At 56.1% G+C, this 17,868-nt stretch overlaps 1 protein-coding gene across 1 annotated transcript in view; it reads left to right on the forward strand.

The window, feature by feature from the left end:
- TBCD (tubulin folding cofactor D) overlaps positions 1–17,868 on the forward strand; it is a 176,825-nt gene that overhangs the window by 154,474 nt on the left and 4,483 nt on the right. The window contains exons 28-38 of the mRNA XM_065897953.1: positions 849–940; positions 1,649–1,789; positions 5,122–5,205; positions 5,870–6,028; positions 6,107–6,245; positions 7,376–7,497; positions 9,946–10,023; positions 12,966–13,055; positions 13,509–13,596; positions 14,637–14,743; positions 16,978–17,072. Coding sequence (XP_065754025.1) covers positions 849–940; positions 1,649–1,789; positions 5,122–5,205; positions 5,870–6,028; positions 6,107–6,245; positions 7,376–7,497; positions 9,946–10,023; positions 12,966–13,055; positions 13,509–13,596; positions 14,637–14,743; positions 16,978–17,072 — 1,195 coding nt within the window. The remainder of the gene's footprint in view (positions 1–848; positions 941–1,648; positions 1,790–5,121; positions 5,206–5,869; positions 6,029–6,106; positions 6,246–7,375; positions 7,498–9,945; positions 10,024–12,965; positions 13,056–13,508; positions 13,597–14,636; positions 14,744–16,977; positions 17,073–17,868) is intronic.

Consider the following 17,868-nt stretch of genomic DNA (forward strand, 5'->3'; position numbering starts at 1 on the left):
CCTCCCTGGGGAGCTGCCCTTTCTCCCCAGCACTGGGCCCTGTGTTTCTGGCATGGCCGGGGGCAGAGGGGTTCTCCCTTGAGCTCCACCGTCCTTGGCCTGTCTCCTTTCAGGGGTGATCTATCAACTCTCCTGACACCCCAACTTGGGTCCTGAGCTCCAGGAGAGTGGGTGGCAGAGTCAGACCCTGGAGACCCAGCTGGCCTCAGCCCACCAAACTCCTATGCTTGCGCTCCCCTCTCCCTTAACTCAGACATCAGTCATGGTCCTGCCAGCCCACCTCCCAGATGTTGCTGCTGCCAAGTGCCTGGCGCACACATGCCCCTCACCTGTATCACCTGCCCCTGCCTGGGACACCTTAGGATCAGAGGCGCTAGACCACCTTACGTACCGAGAGCGGGGACAGACCATCCAAAGCCTGCTCTGGGGCTTATCTGTTTGAAACACGTGGCTTTTAGAACTGAACTGTCCCTGGGAGAAGTAACTGGTGGAGATGTGAGAAGCCAGGTGCTTTGTGTGCACTGTGCTTCAGCTCCAAGCCGGGGGCAGAAGGGGATGCTGGCCGCGAGTGCAGGGTCTTGCCCCTGAGGAGGCGGCAGATCTGCAGAGGCTGCCTGGGTGCCAGGGGGTGGGGTGGGGGTGGGCGCCCAGCAGTGGGAAGGGTTGGAGGCAACCCCCTCTCCCCGCACCGTGTGTTCTTTGGGGTGCATGGCCCACCCGGACGGCCACCGGCCGCGCTGTGCTGCATTCTGGGAGCAGCAGGGCACCAGGCCAGGTCTCCATTTGCATGAAAAGTACATTCATCTTGAGGCTAACAGTTCTGTTGATGACTTGTCATTGCTTTTCAGGTTCTAGCAGGCTTGAGGGCTGTTACCCACATTTCTCCCGAGGACGTGAGCTTTGCCGAGTCCAGGCGGGATGCTTTGAAGGCAATTTCTAGGTGAGCCCCGCAGGTTTTCCTCCCCAAAGTCGCTGTTCTCTCGGAAGCCAGTGACCGAGCATGAAGGGACGTTCACGGCAGTTTTTGTGAGAAGCCCAGTCTTGGGGGCTGAATCTACTTTGAGGCAAATGTTATTTTTTATTTTCTAGTGTCTTCTCTCTTCAGAGGATTGTTCAAGAACATTTCAACTCATAGAGGATCGTTACAGTTTTGTCATAATGAATATTAAACCTGTAGCGTGCTTATCTCTGTGCTTTGGGGACACTGGACCTGCTCAGGGACTGGGGCTGAGCTTTCCACTCGAGACTGCGGCCCCCGGGACGGGGAGTGGCACATGTGGAGGGAACGCTGGCGCTAGTCACACACGCACACGTCGGGAGGGGCCACCCTTTCTCTCCCCACGAGCCCGGGTGGAGCCCCTTCTGCAGGATGGTGGGTAGGAGGGGCCAGCCACAGACACCACCACCCCCATCCCCCCCGTGCACCCTGAAACCATAGACACTAGAAATGTGATTTGGAGAAGAGCGTCACTCAGCTTTACGTCAGTGCGGGAGGAACTTGGGGATTCTGAGTCTGCCTCCGAGTTATGGGCCTGTTCAGGGGTCATCCTGTCAGGAAAGACACATCAGGCCAAAATGATGAGAGAGACAGGAGAACTTGCATGGGATCCGCAGACGTTAGCTGTGTTTCCCATGTTTTTAATTTCAGGATTTGCCAGACTGTCGGTGTGCAAGCAGAAGGGACTCCAGACGAGGTTGTGTGCAGAGAGGACGTTGCCCAGGTTTACTGCACGTTGCTGGGCTGTCTGAGCGATTACACCACCGACAGCCGCGGGGACGTGGGAGCATGGTGAGGCGGACGCGTTATCCTCACCCCCTGCTCCTCTCAGAATGTCCCGCTGAGGCCAGAGATGGGGCGTTCATGCTGCTGCCCTGGCCCCAGCCTGGACCCTTTATTCCCAGGGCAGCCGGGGTTTCTGTCCCAGTCTCTTTGTGCATCCTCCTCTTTTTTTAAAAATATTTATTTATTTATTTTATTTTTTGGCTGTGTTGAGTCTTAGTTGCAGCATGTGGGATCTTTTGTTGCAGTGTGGGCTTCTCTCTAGTTGTGGCTCTCATGCTCAGTACTTGCGGTGTGTGGGCTTAGTTGCCCTGCGGCATGTGGGATCTTAGTTCCTTGACCAGGGATCGAACCTGCGTCCCCTGCATTGGAAGGTGGATTCTTAACCACTGGACCACCAGGGAAGTCCTGTCCTACTCTTCACTGAAAAAAAAAAAAAATTAACTTCATAAAATACAAACATGGTTGTGTCTCCCTCGTCTAAGCCCCAGTTGTCTGGTCTCCAGTTTTACCTAATAAAGTTCATGCAAAGCCCCCACGCAACTGTTTAAAGCAGGAAGGATCTGAAACCATTTTGGGGAAGAGGAGTAGGGAGCACCTGGGTTCTCTAGGAATCCCATTGTATATCATCATCTTGGCTCCTGCCTGATTGGGAATAAGACTTGAGGTGCACAGATTTCAGTCTTGGGAGGAGCCCTTCAGTTGCTTGTTGACCTGAAGGAGGCCTGTGTCATTGTCAGCCGAGCATGGGGAAGATGCTCACGCCGCTGTGCTCGGATCCCTGCCTGGATTCGCTTGTATTTCCTTTCCAAGGTTTCAAAAGTACTTTTCTGTTTACTAGAAATAAGAGACCAAGTTGCCATTTTGGAGAAGCTGAGAGGTTCTCCTACAGCTTATGTTGGAACCTCTTCTAAGTGTTTTTATTCACATTCTCTCCTTCAAGACCCCCCTGTAAACATGGCTTGTGATGAGGGGTTCACTGTGGGCCGAGCACCGGGTGAGCTGTCGCTGACATTGAGAGGAAGTGGTTTGTTTATTACAACGATGCAAAAAGAAGTTAGCTTTAATTTCGTCTTGTATTTTCATTAATAACATTCCTGGTTGGGTTTTTTCCCCCTTCTCTGTGTCTGCTGGCCTTTCCTGCCTCTTCATCCACCAGGAGTGTTCCCTTACCTCACCTGCTGCTTTCCTTTCCTTCTTCTGTCCTGAGATGGCATTTGGGGCACGGCTCCCGTGGGGGCCTGAGGACTGTGCACGTGTCTGCACAGCATATCCAGAACCCCGGGGTCCTCCCAGACAGTGGGAGCATGGGGGTGCTCAAGGGGGGGCCACAGCACCTCCCTGGGCCCATGTCCTCAGGGAGGCCCCAGCACGGCCACCTGAGCCCTTTGTTGCCCTGTCCTCGGTGGGACGAGGCCGTGGCAGCCGTGCCTTTTAGGGTCTGTGCCGGTGAAGATGCTCTGACCACAGCCGGGGCTCACGTGTCTGTCCTGGACACTGAGCTACTCTTCCTGGTTCTTTGCATGGCATGTGGCTCTAGAGTGGCTCCTGGACACTGGTAGGGTTCTGCTTCATCCTCCCAGAGGGTGCTGGTGGCCTCGCAGCAGGCAGTGGGCCCACTTTGAGTACAGCGCCGTGGTCTCCGCCTCACCCGATACGGGCGGCCACTCAGGTTCTGCTGTGCTGCCTGTGTGGTGGAGTTGTGGGTGGTGGTCCTCTGTGAACGCGGGGGCCCCTTCTCAGGCCCCTTTAAGGGGAGCCCTTTACTCTCTGACCCTGGTTGCACAGTTCAAGCCAGAAGGGCAGTGGGTTTTCATTGGTGTTACAGTTGCCACCGTGGCTGCCCCCAGAGTATGCGGAACATAAAGTGAACAGAGGAGGTCCAGCCGGTGCTGTGCACATGCAGGGGTCCGCTCTGTGAATCTTTAATTCCACAGGTTTATCTGAGCTCTGCAGTGTTGAGTCCTTTTCCAGAGATCCTAATTCTCTGTAGAAAGTCTTCATCTTTTCCATTTGTTTTCCATCTTTCTTTCTTTTTTTTTCTTCAGCGTGTTCCTCGTGGTTACTTTAAAGACTGGCCATTTACTCCAATATCCATGTCATCCATGGGTCTATTTCTGTCGTCTTCTCTCTCTCATTATTGTTAACACTGGTCTTTTTTTTTTTTTTTTAACATTCCTTGTAACTTTTAACTAAATCCAGAAATTGTGAGTTCAAAATTGCAGAGATTTGGGGTTGTGTAATTTCCTTGCAGCAAGATTTAAGTTTCCTTTTGTCAGGTCCCCTATTGTGTGGGTGGGTCACCTGCTGTCCTCAGGGCTGGGGTTGGCTGGCCCTTCTCCTGCCCACACCCACAGCTCTGACTGAGGGGCTTCCCAGGGCCTTCTCCTGCACATGTGCCCCCCCCCAGCAGCCGGCTTCTGGGGTTTGGGACCCGCACCCTGTGCTTGTCCGTTAGGAGCTGGTGAGGGCCCCAGGGGCATGTGCTGCAGGCTTTAGCCACTCCAGTTTCCTCTCGTCGGCCGTTCCCTGTAGTGCTGTGCCCGTGGGCGCTGGGGGTCCAGGGGGGATGCTCTGTCCTCCCTCCGTCTACGCCCTGACCCACCCTGGCACCTCCAGAGAGTCGTGCGTGTTGTGTCCTGAGCAGCAGCTGGCTGGCGGCTGTACCTTGGTGTCTGAGCCTGCCCAGCTCCCTTGGCCCCGGCCTGTGTCCGTCTCATGCCTCCGAGCACCACCGCACCTGCACTCAGTGCTCTGGCTGCTGGGCCCCTCCGGGGCTGGGGCCTCTGTCCATGCAGACCTGAATAGCGCAGGCTATCTCCCACGTGGTGCGCTCTCCTTGGCGGGAGGGTGGGTGCCCCAGGCATACAGGACCTGCCGGCCCCGGCGGCGGGGGGCAGCGTCTGTGGTCCCCGTTGCCCAGCGTGTCTGACCTGGGTTGAGCGTTCTTTGTCCCAAGTTTGAAATGACGCTGTTTCATTCTGAGCAAACACGAGCTGCTCTCCATCCCTCCCTCGAAAAGCCCTCAAGAGTGTTTCTGCGGGAAAACCTTTGTAGAGTGGGTATATTTCGTGTTGAAAGGTTCATGGGAAAGTCAGCGTTGTTTCTGTGTGTGCACTTGTGAGAGAGTTTGCTGGGACCTGGCCGTTAGTCTTCAGGTGTCTTTGTTCAAGGTAATGTGTGAGAGAAATATTTCTGGAGGAAAGGCTGCCGGCGGCCTTTGTCGAGCCTCCTACGTGTTTCTTGCCCTGGGTTGAGGGTGTCTGATCCCGACCACGCAGAGTGGCTGATGGTCACATAGCTCCGGGGGCAGGAAGCCTCACCCCTCCATGTCTCTGCAGGGTCCGCGAGGCCGCCATGACGAGTCTTATGGACCTGACTCTTCTGCTGGCAAAGGACCAGCCAGAGCTGATCGAGGCCCCGGTGTGAGTGTGTTCTCCCGCCGCGTGGAGAGGGTCTGCCCGGGTCCTCCCCCCTGACACCACAGCCCCTGCTCCTGGCTAGGCCTCCCTCAGGGTCCAGGCCTGTTGCAGGACAGCCAGCTTCCTGGCTCAGGACCCCTGTGCCGAGCGCCTGCTGCTGCTGGGGACTGGCCATCCTGCCCCCCATTGGTTCCCTGGACACCGGGCTGCCTCTGGGTACCTTGCTGGCCTGGTATCACCGCGCCCCTTCTGTTGCCGAGACCCCTGAGGAGACCCGGGCGTTGCTTCCTCAGCACCACCGCCCCGACTTCCTCCTCTGGCTGCAGGCCCCCCATCCTCCCGTTTCTTCCGCCTCTTCTCACACACCAGTCAACCGGTAGCCCCATCAGTCTTCACTGCTTCCACTCTAGAACTCCCACTTAGGCTTCTGGGCTGTCAGACCCTGTTCCCACCGGCAGCCGGGGTGGCGCGTGCCCCCTCACGTCCCAGCCGAGTCGACCCTCCGCAGCCGGGGTGGCGCGTGCCCCCTCACGTCCCAGCCGAGTCGACCCCCCGCAGCCGGGGTGGCGCGTGCCCCTCACGTCCCAGCCGAGTCGACCCTCCGCAGCCGGGGTGGCGCGTGCCCCTCACGTCCCAGCCGAGTCGACCCCCCGCTCTTGGTCTGTAGCTGCCGGCAGGTCATGTGCTGTTTAGCCCAGCAGGCGAGTGAGAAGATCGACCGGTTCCGGGCGCACGCAGCCCGTGTGTTCCTGGCGCTGCTCCACCGGGACGGCCCCGCCATCCCCCATGTGCCCCACCGGCAGGAGCTGGAGAGGCTTTTCCCCAGGTACTGGTGCTGAGTTCCCGGTGGGGCAGCTCTGTTCCCAGCGGGGCGGCCCCTCTAGCTCGTGCTTCTGTCTTGCAGGTCTGCTGTGGCCTCTGTGAACTGGGGCGCGCCATCGCAGGCCTTCCCTCGCGTGGCCCGGCTCCTGGGGCTGCCTGCTTACCGCTACCACGTGCTGCTGGGGCTGGCCGTGTCCGTGGGCGGCCTGACCGAGTCCACGGTGAGCAGGCGCCTCAGTGGGCCTTCCCGAGAGGGAGCACCGCCTCCTTCCTTCCTTCCATCCTTCCTTCAGGAGCCTCTGCTGGGGCTCAGTGTGCCTGTGGGGCAGGTGGGGGGCGGGCGTTACCCCGATCCACTGGACAGCGAGTGGGGCCTGAGCGCAGCGGCAGGGAAACTGCAGGTGCAGGCGCGTGCAGGTCCTGTGCTCCCGGGCTTTTTCGCCGGCCTCGATTCACCCTCCCTGCACATCAAGCGCCCCGCGGTTCCCCAACCTGTCTCTCCAGGTTCCTGTTCCCTGTTCGTGCATTTTCGTGGTGGTTCGTTGTGTTTTCTCTGTTCTGTTGTGTCGTCTCCCCTGCGTGGGCCCCTCCCTCTCCCTCTCGCCTCTCATTGCTCCCTGGGCCCTGATTTGGTGTTTCCTGAACCGGGGGATTCGTGGTTTTCGTCACTTCTGGGAAGTTCTCCACCGTCCTCATTCGTGCCCACAGTCCATCCTCTCCGCCTTCACGCTTCTTTTCAAATTACTGCAGTTTCTGCAGTTCTGTGTAGCCTGCTTGTTCCCTCCCACTGTTGCATGTTTTGGTGTTTCGGTAATCGTATCTTCATTACCATTCAGTTTGTTCTGAAATCTGTTTCTCGTGCTTTTCCATCACACGCTCATCTTTGTGACTGCATTTCTCTGTAATAACACGACATCCTCCTACATTCTGTGTCATGTGATCCAGTGTCTGCTGTCAGAGGGAGGCCTGCATCTGCTTTCTTGCTCTGTAGACTCCTCCGTGAGGACCCATCATTTGGGTGTTGGTTGTGCGATGGTGTTAGCTGTTGGCCTGAGGGGAGGTGCCTTTGCTTTTGCTCCCCAGCAGCGGTGGTCGCCCAGATACCGCACCTCTAAGGAGTCCAAATTTAGCAACAGCATGTGAGGGCTTGGGTTGTGCTGTTGTGTCCAGAGCTGCACTTCCGATTCGGGTGTCTGCACTGTGGCCGCGCTCATGCCCGGCTCAGACAGGCTCTGAGGGAACCTGACGCTCTGTAGTGGATGTTTTGAGTCTGTCACCGCGGCCAGCCCTGGAGCAGTGGGTGCCAGGAGTGGGGTGGTCTTGTCCCTCTTACAAGAATGCTGTATTACAGGTCAGGTACTCAACACAGGGCCTTTTTGAGTACATGAAGGGGATTCAGAATGACCCGCAAGCCCTTGAAGACTTCACTGGGACCCTTCTGCAGGTCTTTGAGGACAGCCTTCTGAACGACAGGTGAGTGGTGGGGCTGTTCACAGTGGTTTCTCAGATCCCCAGGGTCTCATTTCCCAGCAGGGCTCTGAGGGGAGGTAGGGTGGGCCCAGGTGAGGAACGTGGGCACAGCCAGGCGAGGGCATGACCGGAGTCACCTCCCGGGCCCCTCGCAGCCTGCACTCTGGGCCGGTTGTGTACGTTGGAAGTAAAGTGACAGGGGCTGTGAGCCAGGAGAGCTCGTGTGGCTCTGGCCTGTGGCGCTCCCTGGTCATGTACACGGACACGTCAGTGCCACTGTTCAGACACGTGGTTCACACACAACCACGACCGTCGAGAAGATGAGATCTCAGCCTGCCAGGATTGGAACGTGACCTGTTTTCTAAATGTTTTTGCTGTAGCATTTTGTTAACTGCTTTTCCAAGAAGATGGAGTGTAGACCCAAAAGCCCTACCTCAGAATTGGGGATGTTTCCTGCACCTTCTGAGAGGGCTGTTCCTGGACTCCGTTCTCAACTGTCCCAGAGCATCTGGGCCCCCGGTTACCACCGCACGGCTGCAGGTCCCCTCATGCAGGCCCTTGTCCTGTCCCTGGGAAGCACAGAGAGCTCTCAGCAAACAGACACTCAGGCCATTGCTCTCTGCTCTTTCCGCGAGTAGCTGTCTGGAGGCGTAGAAGACATCTAACAAAGCACACGTAAAGTGTACAGTCTGAGAAGTTTTGACTCATGTCAGCAACCATAAAAACAATCAAGACACTGAGCACATCTGTCACCCACAGTTGCCTCCTGCCCCTTCTAACCCCACCCCCCCAGGGTCCCCCAGCCCCAAGGCAGCCACTGATCTTTCTGTCACTGTAGCTTAGTTGGCGTTTTCTAGAACGTTACTTAGGTGGGATCATGCAGTGTGTGCCCTTTTAGCGTCTGGCTTCTCGGATGCAGCATGTTTCTTTTAGAGTCACCCTTTTCAGTGCTGAGTTATGTTCTGTTGTGTGGGTACATCACAACTTGTCTGTTTACCTGTGGATAGGCACTGGGGTTGCTTCCAGGTTGAGGCAGCTGCAGGTGAAGCTGTGATGAACGTTCATACACAAGCCTTCATGTGGAATTGTCTTTCCTTTGCTCTTGGGTGAATGCTAAGGTGTAGACTGGCTGGGGTCACAGGGCGGGTGAATATTAAAACTGCCAGACTGTGTTCTGAAGTGGCTGCACCGTTTCCTGCTCACGGCCTCTGAGAGTTCTGGGGGCCCACATCCTCACCATGGCTGGCGTGGTCGGTCCTTTTCATTTTAGCCGATCCAAGGGGGTGTGGTTTCTCGTCGTGGCTGTAATTTGAGTTTCCCTCCTGGCTGAGGGTGCCGGGCACCTTCTCGGGTGCTTGCTGGTTGTCTGCATAGCCTCTTTGGTCAGGTATCTGTTCAGATTTTCGCTCATTTTTAAACTGGGTGCTTCTTTTTTACCTTGCTGCCGGGTTTTGAGATTTTCTTATACGTACTGGACAGGTCCTTTGTGAGACGTGATTTGCAGATGTTTCCTCCCAGCCTCTAGCTTGTCTTCCACACTCTTAACACTCTCTCTGTTAAGAACAAATATTTTACATCTTGATAAACTTGTTTGTACTCTTGTTGTTCTATGGATTGTGTTTTCTGTGTCATATCTAAGAAATTTCTGCCTACTTCAAGGCTACAAAGACTTTCTCTTACGTTTTCTCCTAGAAGTTTCATAGTTTGAGTGTTCCATTCAGACCTCAGGTCCGTTTGGGGTTGGTTTCTGTGTGATGCAAGCTACAGGTCCAGGTCTGTGTCCTGGTTTTGCCTGTGGACGCCCACTGACCTTCCCACGGCGTTGCTTTGGCATCATTGTCAGAAATTGTGGGTGTGCAACCCAGTTGGGGACTTTTCTCTTCCTTGATGTGTTTGCTTGTCTTCATACCAGGATCACACGGTTTTGATCACTTGAGCTTTGCCACAATAATTATTATTTTTTTAAATATTTATTTATTTATTTAGGCTGTGCTGGGTCTTTAGTTGTGGCCCCGTGGGATCTTCGTTGTGGCGTGCGGACTTCTCAGTTGTGGCATGCAAACTCTTAGTTGTGGCATGCATGCGGGATCTAGTTCCCCAACCAGGGATGGAACCCACCCTCCTGTATTGGGAGTGCGGAATCTTACCCACTGGACCACCGGGGAAGTCCCTGCCACAGTTATTTAAATTGAGCAGTATTGGCCCTCCAGCTTTGTCCTTTCTTCCTGTAGCTGTTTGGGCTCTTCTTCCTCCTTTGTGTTTCCATATAAACTTTAGAATTGGCTTGTCATTTTCCGCACACATCCTGCCAGGATTTTGGTTGGGGTTGAGTTGACGGCCGTCCAGGGAGTGCCCTCGTCTCAGCAGCACTGACTTTCCCACGTGCCCAGGTAGGTCCTCCCTTCTGCTGGGTTCTGGCACCTGGCGTCTCACACGTGTCTTCCCTCCCAGGGTGTCTGTGCCGCTGCTAAAGATGCTGGACCAGATGCTAGCCAACGGCTGCTTCGCCATCTTCACCGCCGAGGAGAAGTGAGTGTTCAGAGAATAGCTGGTGAGATCCAGAAATCCGGCTTCTAGGAGATAGCTTTCTAGTATGTTCAGGGTCAGTTTTTATACACAGTGTAAGTGCCACCAAGAAGCATTGGCTGCTCCCACATGGGGGTGGGGGCCCCTGCTGCAGCCCTGCTGTCCAGGCGGGAAACAGAGCAGGTGAAGCGTCCCCTCTGACGGGGGCCTGCAGTCAGGGCAGTTACGGACGGCGGGCAGGACGGTGAATGGGGATCGCAGAGGGCTGTGATGGTCACGGTGCTGGAATCTGGTCCAGGTGGAGAGCCCACCTCAGACAGGCCGGGTGGGTGTGGACTCAGGGGGTGGGTCTGAGAGGCCGCTTCCCTCCTCTGCTGTGTTCAGGGCTCCTCACCTGCCGAGCACAGGTACACTGCAGCCGCTTCAGCGGCCTCCCTGTTTGAGGCTCTGGTGCCTTGGTGGTGACAGTCGTTGTGTGTCATCTTTCTGTGGGTTCTTCCCCAGTCTGGGGCTGTGTCCTTGCACTGATCAGGGCTTGAGTGAATCCTTGGGGGCCCTCTTCCCTGCAAACCAAAAACTCAGGGTGGCACCAGGTTCTGCCCAGGTACCCTCCATGTCCCCTCCGCAGGCAGGAAGCTGGGCAGTTGCAGGCTCACCTCCTTTGCCTCCCAGGCCACCATCCTTTGCAGCCTGCTGTCTAGTGAGTTTTGTTCACTTTTAGTTCTTCCAGGTGGGAGTGAGGTCTGGTCCCTGTTGTTACGTCTTTGCTGAGATGCTCAAACGCTCTTTTAACTGAATAACATCAAAGCGTTTCCCCTTTAATTTGCCGACGGTACATCACAGCATGTTTCTCCTACCTACTGTCAGAGCAACTTGTGCATTCACGGGATACGCCCCATGGTTGTGGGATGTGATCCTTTTATACATTGTATGACTGTGCTTACTAAATATTCTGTTTCAGATCTTAACCTATTTTCCTGGCTTGAAAATTTCAAAATAAAATGGTAGGAGAAAATAGTACCCCAAGTGTCAGGCTCACCTCCCGCAGCGGGGGGTCATGGGCACTCCAGCTGCTGCTGCTGCTGGAGGGGAGTCTCGGGGTCCAGGAAAGGGGGTGCTGCTGTGCAGGAGACATGGGGTCCGGGGAGCTGGAGGGAGCAGTGGGCCCCCGTGCATGTCGCCGAACACCACCGGTTGCAGATCAGTGTGGGTGTGAGGGGATGAGGCAGCCAAGGGTGACTGTGGGCTTCCTGGACTGGCCACTGGAAGGGGGCAGTTGTTCTCAGACAGGAAGGCTGGATGGAGTCAGCGTGGACCAGAGAGGCCTGGAGGTCCAGTTGGAAGGCTGTCCTAGCAGGTCAGGCTGCTGTAACAGAAATACCACAGCCCAGGCAGTTAAACACCAGAAACTCATTCCTCCCGATGCTGGAGGCTGAATGTCCGAGATCAGCACAGGGACGCAGTCTCGCTGTGTCTTCCCATGGCAGAAAGACCACCTCTTGTGTCTCCTCTTTGCAGGGCACTGATCCCACTGTGGGTTCCGTGTCATGTTCTAATCGCCTCCCAAGGCCCCACCTCCTAACACTCTCGTGTTCCAGATTAGAGCTTCAGTGTAGGAATCTTGGGGACACAAACGTTCAGTTCATAGCAGAGACGTTTGGTTTAAGAGGCTTGTTAGATCTCGTCCAGAGGAGATGGACCTTCCAGGCTGGAACTCGGTGGAATGTCCTCAGAAAATGGGTGGTATGTGGTCCCATGAGGCCACCAGGGGGTCAGGTGTAGACAGGTGGCCAGGGGAGGTGTGTAGACAGAAGAGCTGTGACAGAGCTGTAGGGGTGCCCCATCGTTAGGGAGACGGGGAGCAGAGGGGAAGCAGATCTACCAGGAAGAAGGTGAGGCGGAGGGGCAGTCACAGGGGTCGTCGATGTGTGCCGATTGGTCACGTCGGCTGAGAACAGGAGTGACCACGGCCTTCAGCGACCTGGTGGTCACTTGGTCCCTGACAGGCATTTCAGTGAGCTGTGGGGAGAAGCCGGTTGGATCAGGGAGGGGTGGGGCTGGCGGGCGGGCCGGCTGAGAGGACAGTGGTGCCACGTGGATGGCAGGTGGCAGGGGTGCCACGGGGGGGCTGAGTCTCCGTTAGTCTGAGAAGACGGGAGAGTCTCCCTGGGACCACTTCTGGTCAGGGGAGCTGCTGTCACAGGCTGACCCTGAAATGGCCACCACGCGGCTGCCTTCTGCCTGCCTAGGGTGGGAGGTCTGTCCTGCGCCCTCATGTGGGAGTCTGGTGAGATAAGGCTCTGCCCCCAGCCGTATCCCAGGTCACCTGGCCGGTGGACGGGAAGAGGGAGCGTGGGGCCACTCAGACCACTGTACCTCAGCCCTCGTCGCATGGCCAGAATTGGCCTGGGGCTGCAGCTCCGCGGGAGAGGAGCATTTTCATCTCACGGGGACTCATGCTGGTCGTGGCCACCGTGGTGCCACGTTCTCCTCGGCCAAGCAGAGCCGGGGAGGATGCCTCCGGTCCCTCCCTGACCCTCCAAGGACCTGAACCTGGAAGTGAGTGAGTGGGGCCTGGTCACGATTCGGTCGTCCTCTTTTGATCTTGAGTTGAGCCTGGCGCTGACACGGCACACGTTGGCTGGGCTTGCAGCGGGGGCTGAGTTCTGGGTGTTCCTGTTACGTCGAGGCCCCACCAGGGGTCAGCCTGCCCTCCTGTTGAGGGGCCGTGAGGCCGGGGAGGTGCCGCGGGGAAGGTGGTTTGTTGAGTACGCGAGACAGCGGGTGTCTGTCCCTGCTGCACTTGCAAAGGAGCCAGTTACACGCCCTGGTGTTGACGTGCCCTGGTGCATGTCCCCAGGGGCGAGGCTCTCCTCCTCGGGGGTGGCCGCCATCATCAGATGTTCCCTGGAAGCCCACCTCTGGGTCCTGTGCTTTCCTTCCAGCCACCCCTTCTGTGTGAAGCTGCTCGCGCTTTGTAAGGAGGAGATCAAGAAGTCCAAAGACGTCCAGAAACTGAGGTCCAGCATCGCGGTGTGAGTTCCAAGTAACTCACTGAGGCGGTAAAGGGAGGGGCCGGCCCAGCAGCCGAGAGCGCGGGGTCGGGGGCGTTCTGATGTCAGAGTGAGAGGCAGGTGGCCCTGGTCACGCCGACCAGTGTTCCTGGTGGAGCAGGTGGGCCCGGCCACAGCCTGCCCACCCTTGGACCAGCCTCCCAGACGGGTCAGGGAGTGTTGTCATAGAAAAAGCCCCGATTCCCCGACACTCTGGAGATCTGGATGCCCCCACTTGCGGGGAGAAAGTGGACGTGAACCCAGGGCTGCCTCCCCAGTGGAACAGCCCTGAGGCCTGGGGGTCACCATGGGCAGCACCTGGGGGGCCTCCCATCCCACGCAGACTGGCAGGCCCCCCAGTGAAGTGAAGGTGTGGGGTATCCAGGCAGCAGGCGTGGACGGGGGTCAGCTCACCAGAGTGCGGGGTCCCCACAGGTTCTGTGGGCTGGTGCAGTTCCCCGGAGACGTGAGGAGGAAGGTCCTCCTGCAGCTCTTCCTCCTGCTCTGCCACCCGTTCCCCGTGGTGAGTGTCTGCAGCTCCACGCCCCACTCGGGGCCGGCATCCTGGCCTGCACATCGGCGCCGGATGGGATGCTTCCTGGTGTTGGCACAAGCGGACCTTGATGGGGGGGCGGGTCCTCATCAGGGTGGGCGGGGCATACTGTGCCTGTGGATGCGGCAGCTGCAGTGTGATGGTTGAGCCTGGCCCCTGGGGGCGAAGGGCCTGGGGCCAAATGTGCCCCTGGAGCCCCGGGGAGTGAGCCCAGGCGCCAGGGAAACACCCGACGCTGGCTGGGACCCCTGCCCCCTGGGAACCTGGCCGGGGGTGCACCCAGGTGCCCTGCCACGGGGTGGGTGGGTGGGGAGTTTCAGCCCATTGGGGTCCTGCAGGCTCTCGCTCAGGGGCTCCTGGAAGGCGCCTACCCCACAGCCCCCACCCCAGGGTCGGGTTTCCCAGGAAGTCTCTTCTTTCCCTTTGGCAGAAGAAATGCTCTTCAGATAACTCAAATGTGACACCTTCTTTAACAGCTAAAGTAACTTTAACTCTCATCTAGCACAGCTGTTTTCAAAGTGGGGTCACTGGACGGCCCTCCCTTCACGATCAGAAATGCAGATTCTCAGGCCTTGACCTGCCAAACCAGGAGCTCTGGGGTTAGGCCTCGGGATTCTGAGAGCACCTGTTCCATGAAATAAGTCCCCCACCAGGGACAGCTAGAAAAGAAAGCAGGTGAGAGGACTTCTCTGATAAGGTGCAGGTTTATAATGAAGCATTTTAGTAAGAATGATGCGCCCCGATAAGGGCCTCTGGGGGACCACAGGGGAACGGGGCGCCCGGGCTGAGCGCATCTCATGGTCACTCATCGGTTGTGGCCACGGTCTCCTGAGCAGCGGTCCAAGGTCAGCTCCTCTTAACTGTCTGCCCGGCGAGCCTTTCCTGTTTTACTTGGACTCTGGGCCCCCGGGAGGTGCCTGGGCCCTCGTCCCTGCTTCCGGGCAGGGTCCCGTCAGCTCTGCTCTCTGTCGTGGGCCTTCCCCTCCCACCAACTTGCTCTGTCCCTCCAGATCCGGAAGAGCACAGCCAGCCAGGTGTATGAGATGGTGCTGACCTACGATGTGGTGGCCGCGGACATCCTAGATGAGGTCATGGCTGTGCTCAACTGCACGGCCTGGTGAGCATGGGCCCTTGCCCTCTTCCCGAGAGTGTGGCGGGTGCAGTGCCAAAGTGAGCGGGACGCCCAGAGCCTGTTTGTGGGCTCTCCTAAAACCCTCCAGGGCAAAGAGGGAAGACGGGCTCCAGCCCTCCGCCTCAGCTCTGGGTTTACGAGGAGGCAGTGGTGTCTGTAACCAATGTCTCCTCACCCACGTGTCCATGTTTCTGTAGCACAGGCTCACTCCTTACACCCAAGAGGGGCTGGGCGGCCAGATGAGGGAGGAGGGGGATCTTCCTGGGGTGTTCAGGCTGGAAGATTTTCAAAGTGAAATTATTTTTTCCCAAATACAATTTTTGTAAGTGAAAAGGTGGGTTGTTCTGAGCACTGATTGGTTAGAGGCTGACTTCCTATTTCTCTGCGGTCGCTTTTCTGTTGATCACGTCACGGCTCTGGGTGCCGGTGGGCGCTGGTGCACCTGTTTCTGCGGTTTATTGGGGTTGAAGTCACTCGAGAATGGCAGCTCCTGCTCCCTGAACTGTGGTGTCAGAAATGCAGGGGAGTGTGTGGCGTGGCAGGCAGTTTCTCCCTCCTCAGGGACACGCCAGGTGTGTCAGTTGTGGCCCCCAAGGAGCGGAAGGGTGTTGAGTGGCTGCAGCAGGAGCCCCCAGGCCCAGACTCGCTGCAGAGGAGAGCCGTCCACTGGCCTTTGTTCACTCTTGGTGGAAAAAGGCACATGTGAACACATTCAAAAATCAAACAGACGGAGGGAACCAGGAAGAATAAGTTGTCCTCCCTCCCACCCCAGACACCCACTTCCCTCCCAGACAGCCAGGGTCAGCCCTTGCTCCAGGTCGGGTCTCCAGGTTCGTTTCAGGCACAGTTTCCTGCCATCTCTGTTGGCTCCTCAACTCTGAGCTTGGGCGGCAGGTTTGACAGAGGCGTGTTGAATGGGGTGGAGGGGGCTGATGGGGAAGCAGGGGAAGGGGTAGCCTGTGAGCATGCGTCCAGCGGGCAACACCGACTGATGACAAACACGGGAGTGACGCTTGTCCCATTCCGGGCACAGTGCACACACACTCACAAACGTGCCTATGCACATCCAGGCGCTCGCACGTGCCCCTACAGGGTGACCACCAGCCCCGTTTTGGACACGGGACCAAAGTTCAGAGGTTATTTAGGCAGCGGCCTGCTCAGGCACCAGTGTTGAGGGTCCCCCAGGACTGGGTTCTGTCACTGGGGTCAGTGCATTCTGCTTACGCGGGAAAGGATGTACATAACCTACTCACATGCACTACCCTCAGAACAGTGATGTTCCTACAAGGGTTGAGCTCCGCACAGACCTCACATTGATGCAGCTTCCGTTCCTGGCCTGACGGCCCAGCTCCCCTGCTCGGACGTGAGCCACTGTGGCCTGAAGGACAGAAAAGGGCCTCTGGTTTTAGGGCTGTGTTAAGGTTTTCTAGGGAGATACTTGGCCTCGAGCAGGAGGGCATTCTGGTGAACATCTTGTGGGCGCCTCAGTGAAAATTCCAGAGCAGAAAACGTGGCCTCAGGAGATGTGGATGGCTCCGCTCTGTGAGCAGCTGGGACGGGACACATTTTTCTGTAACGTTGTCAGCTTTACAAGCACGGAGGCACGTTCTGCATCACACTCTAGGACAGGGAAGGGAGCATGACACGAAACCACCAACACCCAGTGGGTCCCAGAGTTCCCCTGAGTTCCCCACGCCTGCCTTTCTCCTCTCACAGTTCAGGGCGGGGTTAACCTTCCAGAGGATTTAAAGATAACTCATTTTTTCTTATTATAAAAGAAAAACATGCCCAGCTTTCTTTATGGTATTGCTGAATTTTTGTTTTTAATGAAAGTTATAAGTAAACAGCTTTCAAAGTCAAATAAAACTTAAAACCCATGGGATAAAATCTGTGCCGCTGTCTTAGCGTTTCCTGTCGCCCGCCCCTGGGTTGGGCTGTTTGGGGGCTGAGTGCCCCTCACGGGGCTCCCTGTTTTGTGGGGCTCGTCCTCTGCAGTTTCCCAAGAAAGGGCTCAGGAGCAAAGCCTTGTGCAGGTGTCCTGCCCAGGCTAGGCTCGCCGGGGTGTACGTTCTGGAGTGAGGCGTCCTTTTTCCCTGATTCCTACCTAATCTAAGGTGCCTTGGGTTTTCTGCACACCCGGTAGGAAGTGTAGTGAGAGTTTACAGATCTTGGCAGGTTTAACTGCAGGACTGTTCCTGCTCCCCTCTTCTCCTCCCCAGGGATGCAGAGCTCCCGGTTGTGAGAGCCCAGCGGAACCGCCTGTGTGACCTCCTGGGCGTGCCCAGACCTCAGCTCGTCCCCAAGGTAACCACCTGTCCCCTCAGGCCTCATGGGGGACCTGGGGCCCCTTCTTTTTCTTTTTTTTATAATTTAAAATAGACGCTATTTTAAAATATTTTTCTAGCTTTTCCAATATTTATTAATCAATAGAATTTTTAATATAACATCTAAAGTGTTTACTAATCATTATCCAAACAGTAGACCAAACTGAGTATTTAAGTACTCCCACATCCTAGCTGCTATAAGTTTTTAAAAATTTTTTTTAATTTAAAAATTGAAGTATAGTTGATTTAGTGTTGCACCAATCTCTGCTGTACAGCAAAGTGACTCAATTATACACATACAGACATTCTTCTTTTCATATTCTTTTCCATTATGGTTTATCACAGGATATTGATTATAGTTCCCTGTGCTTATACAGTGGGACCTTGTTGTTTATCCATCCTGTATATAATGGTTTGCATCTGTAATCCCAACGTCCCAGTTCTTCCCTCTCCCTTCCCACCCCACAACCACAAGACTGTTCTCTGTGTCCGTGAGTCTGTTTCTGTTTTGTAGATAGGTTCATTTGTGCCATATTTTAGATTCCACACATAAGTGATATCATATGGTGCTTGTTTTCCTCTTTGACTGACTTCACTTACTGTGATCGTCTCTGGTTGCATCCATGTTGCTGCAGATGGCATTTCGTTCTTTTTATGGCTGAGTAATATTCCATTGTACGTAAACCACATCTTCTTTACCCATTCATCTGTCACTGGACATTTAGGTTGTCTCCACGTCTTGGCTATTGTGAACAGTGCTGCTCTGAACACGGGGGTGCATGTGTC

Source organism: Phocoena phocoena, chromosome 19 (genome assembly GCF_963924675.1).
Source record: "Phocoena phocoena chromosome 19, mPhoPho1.1, whole genome shotgun sequence".
Taxonomy (NCBI): Eukaryota; Metazoa; Chordata; class Mammalia; order Artiodactyla; family Phocoenidae; genus Phocoena; species Phocoena phocoena.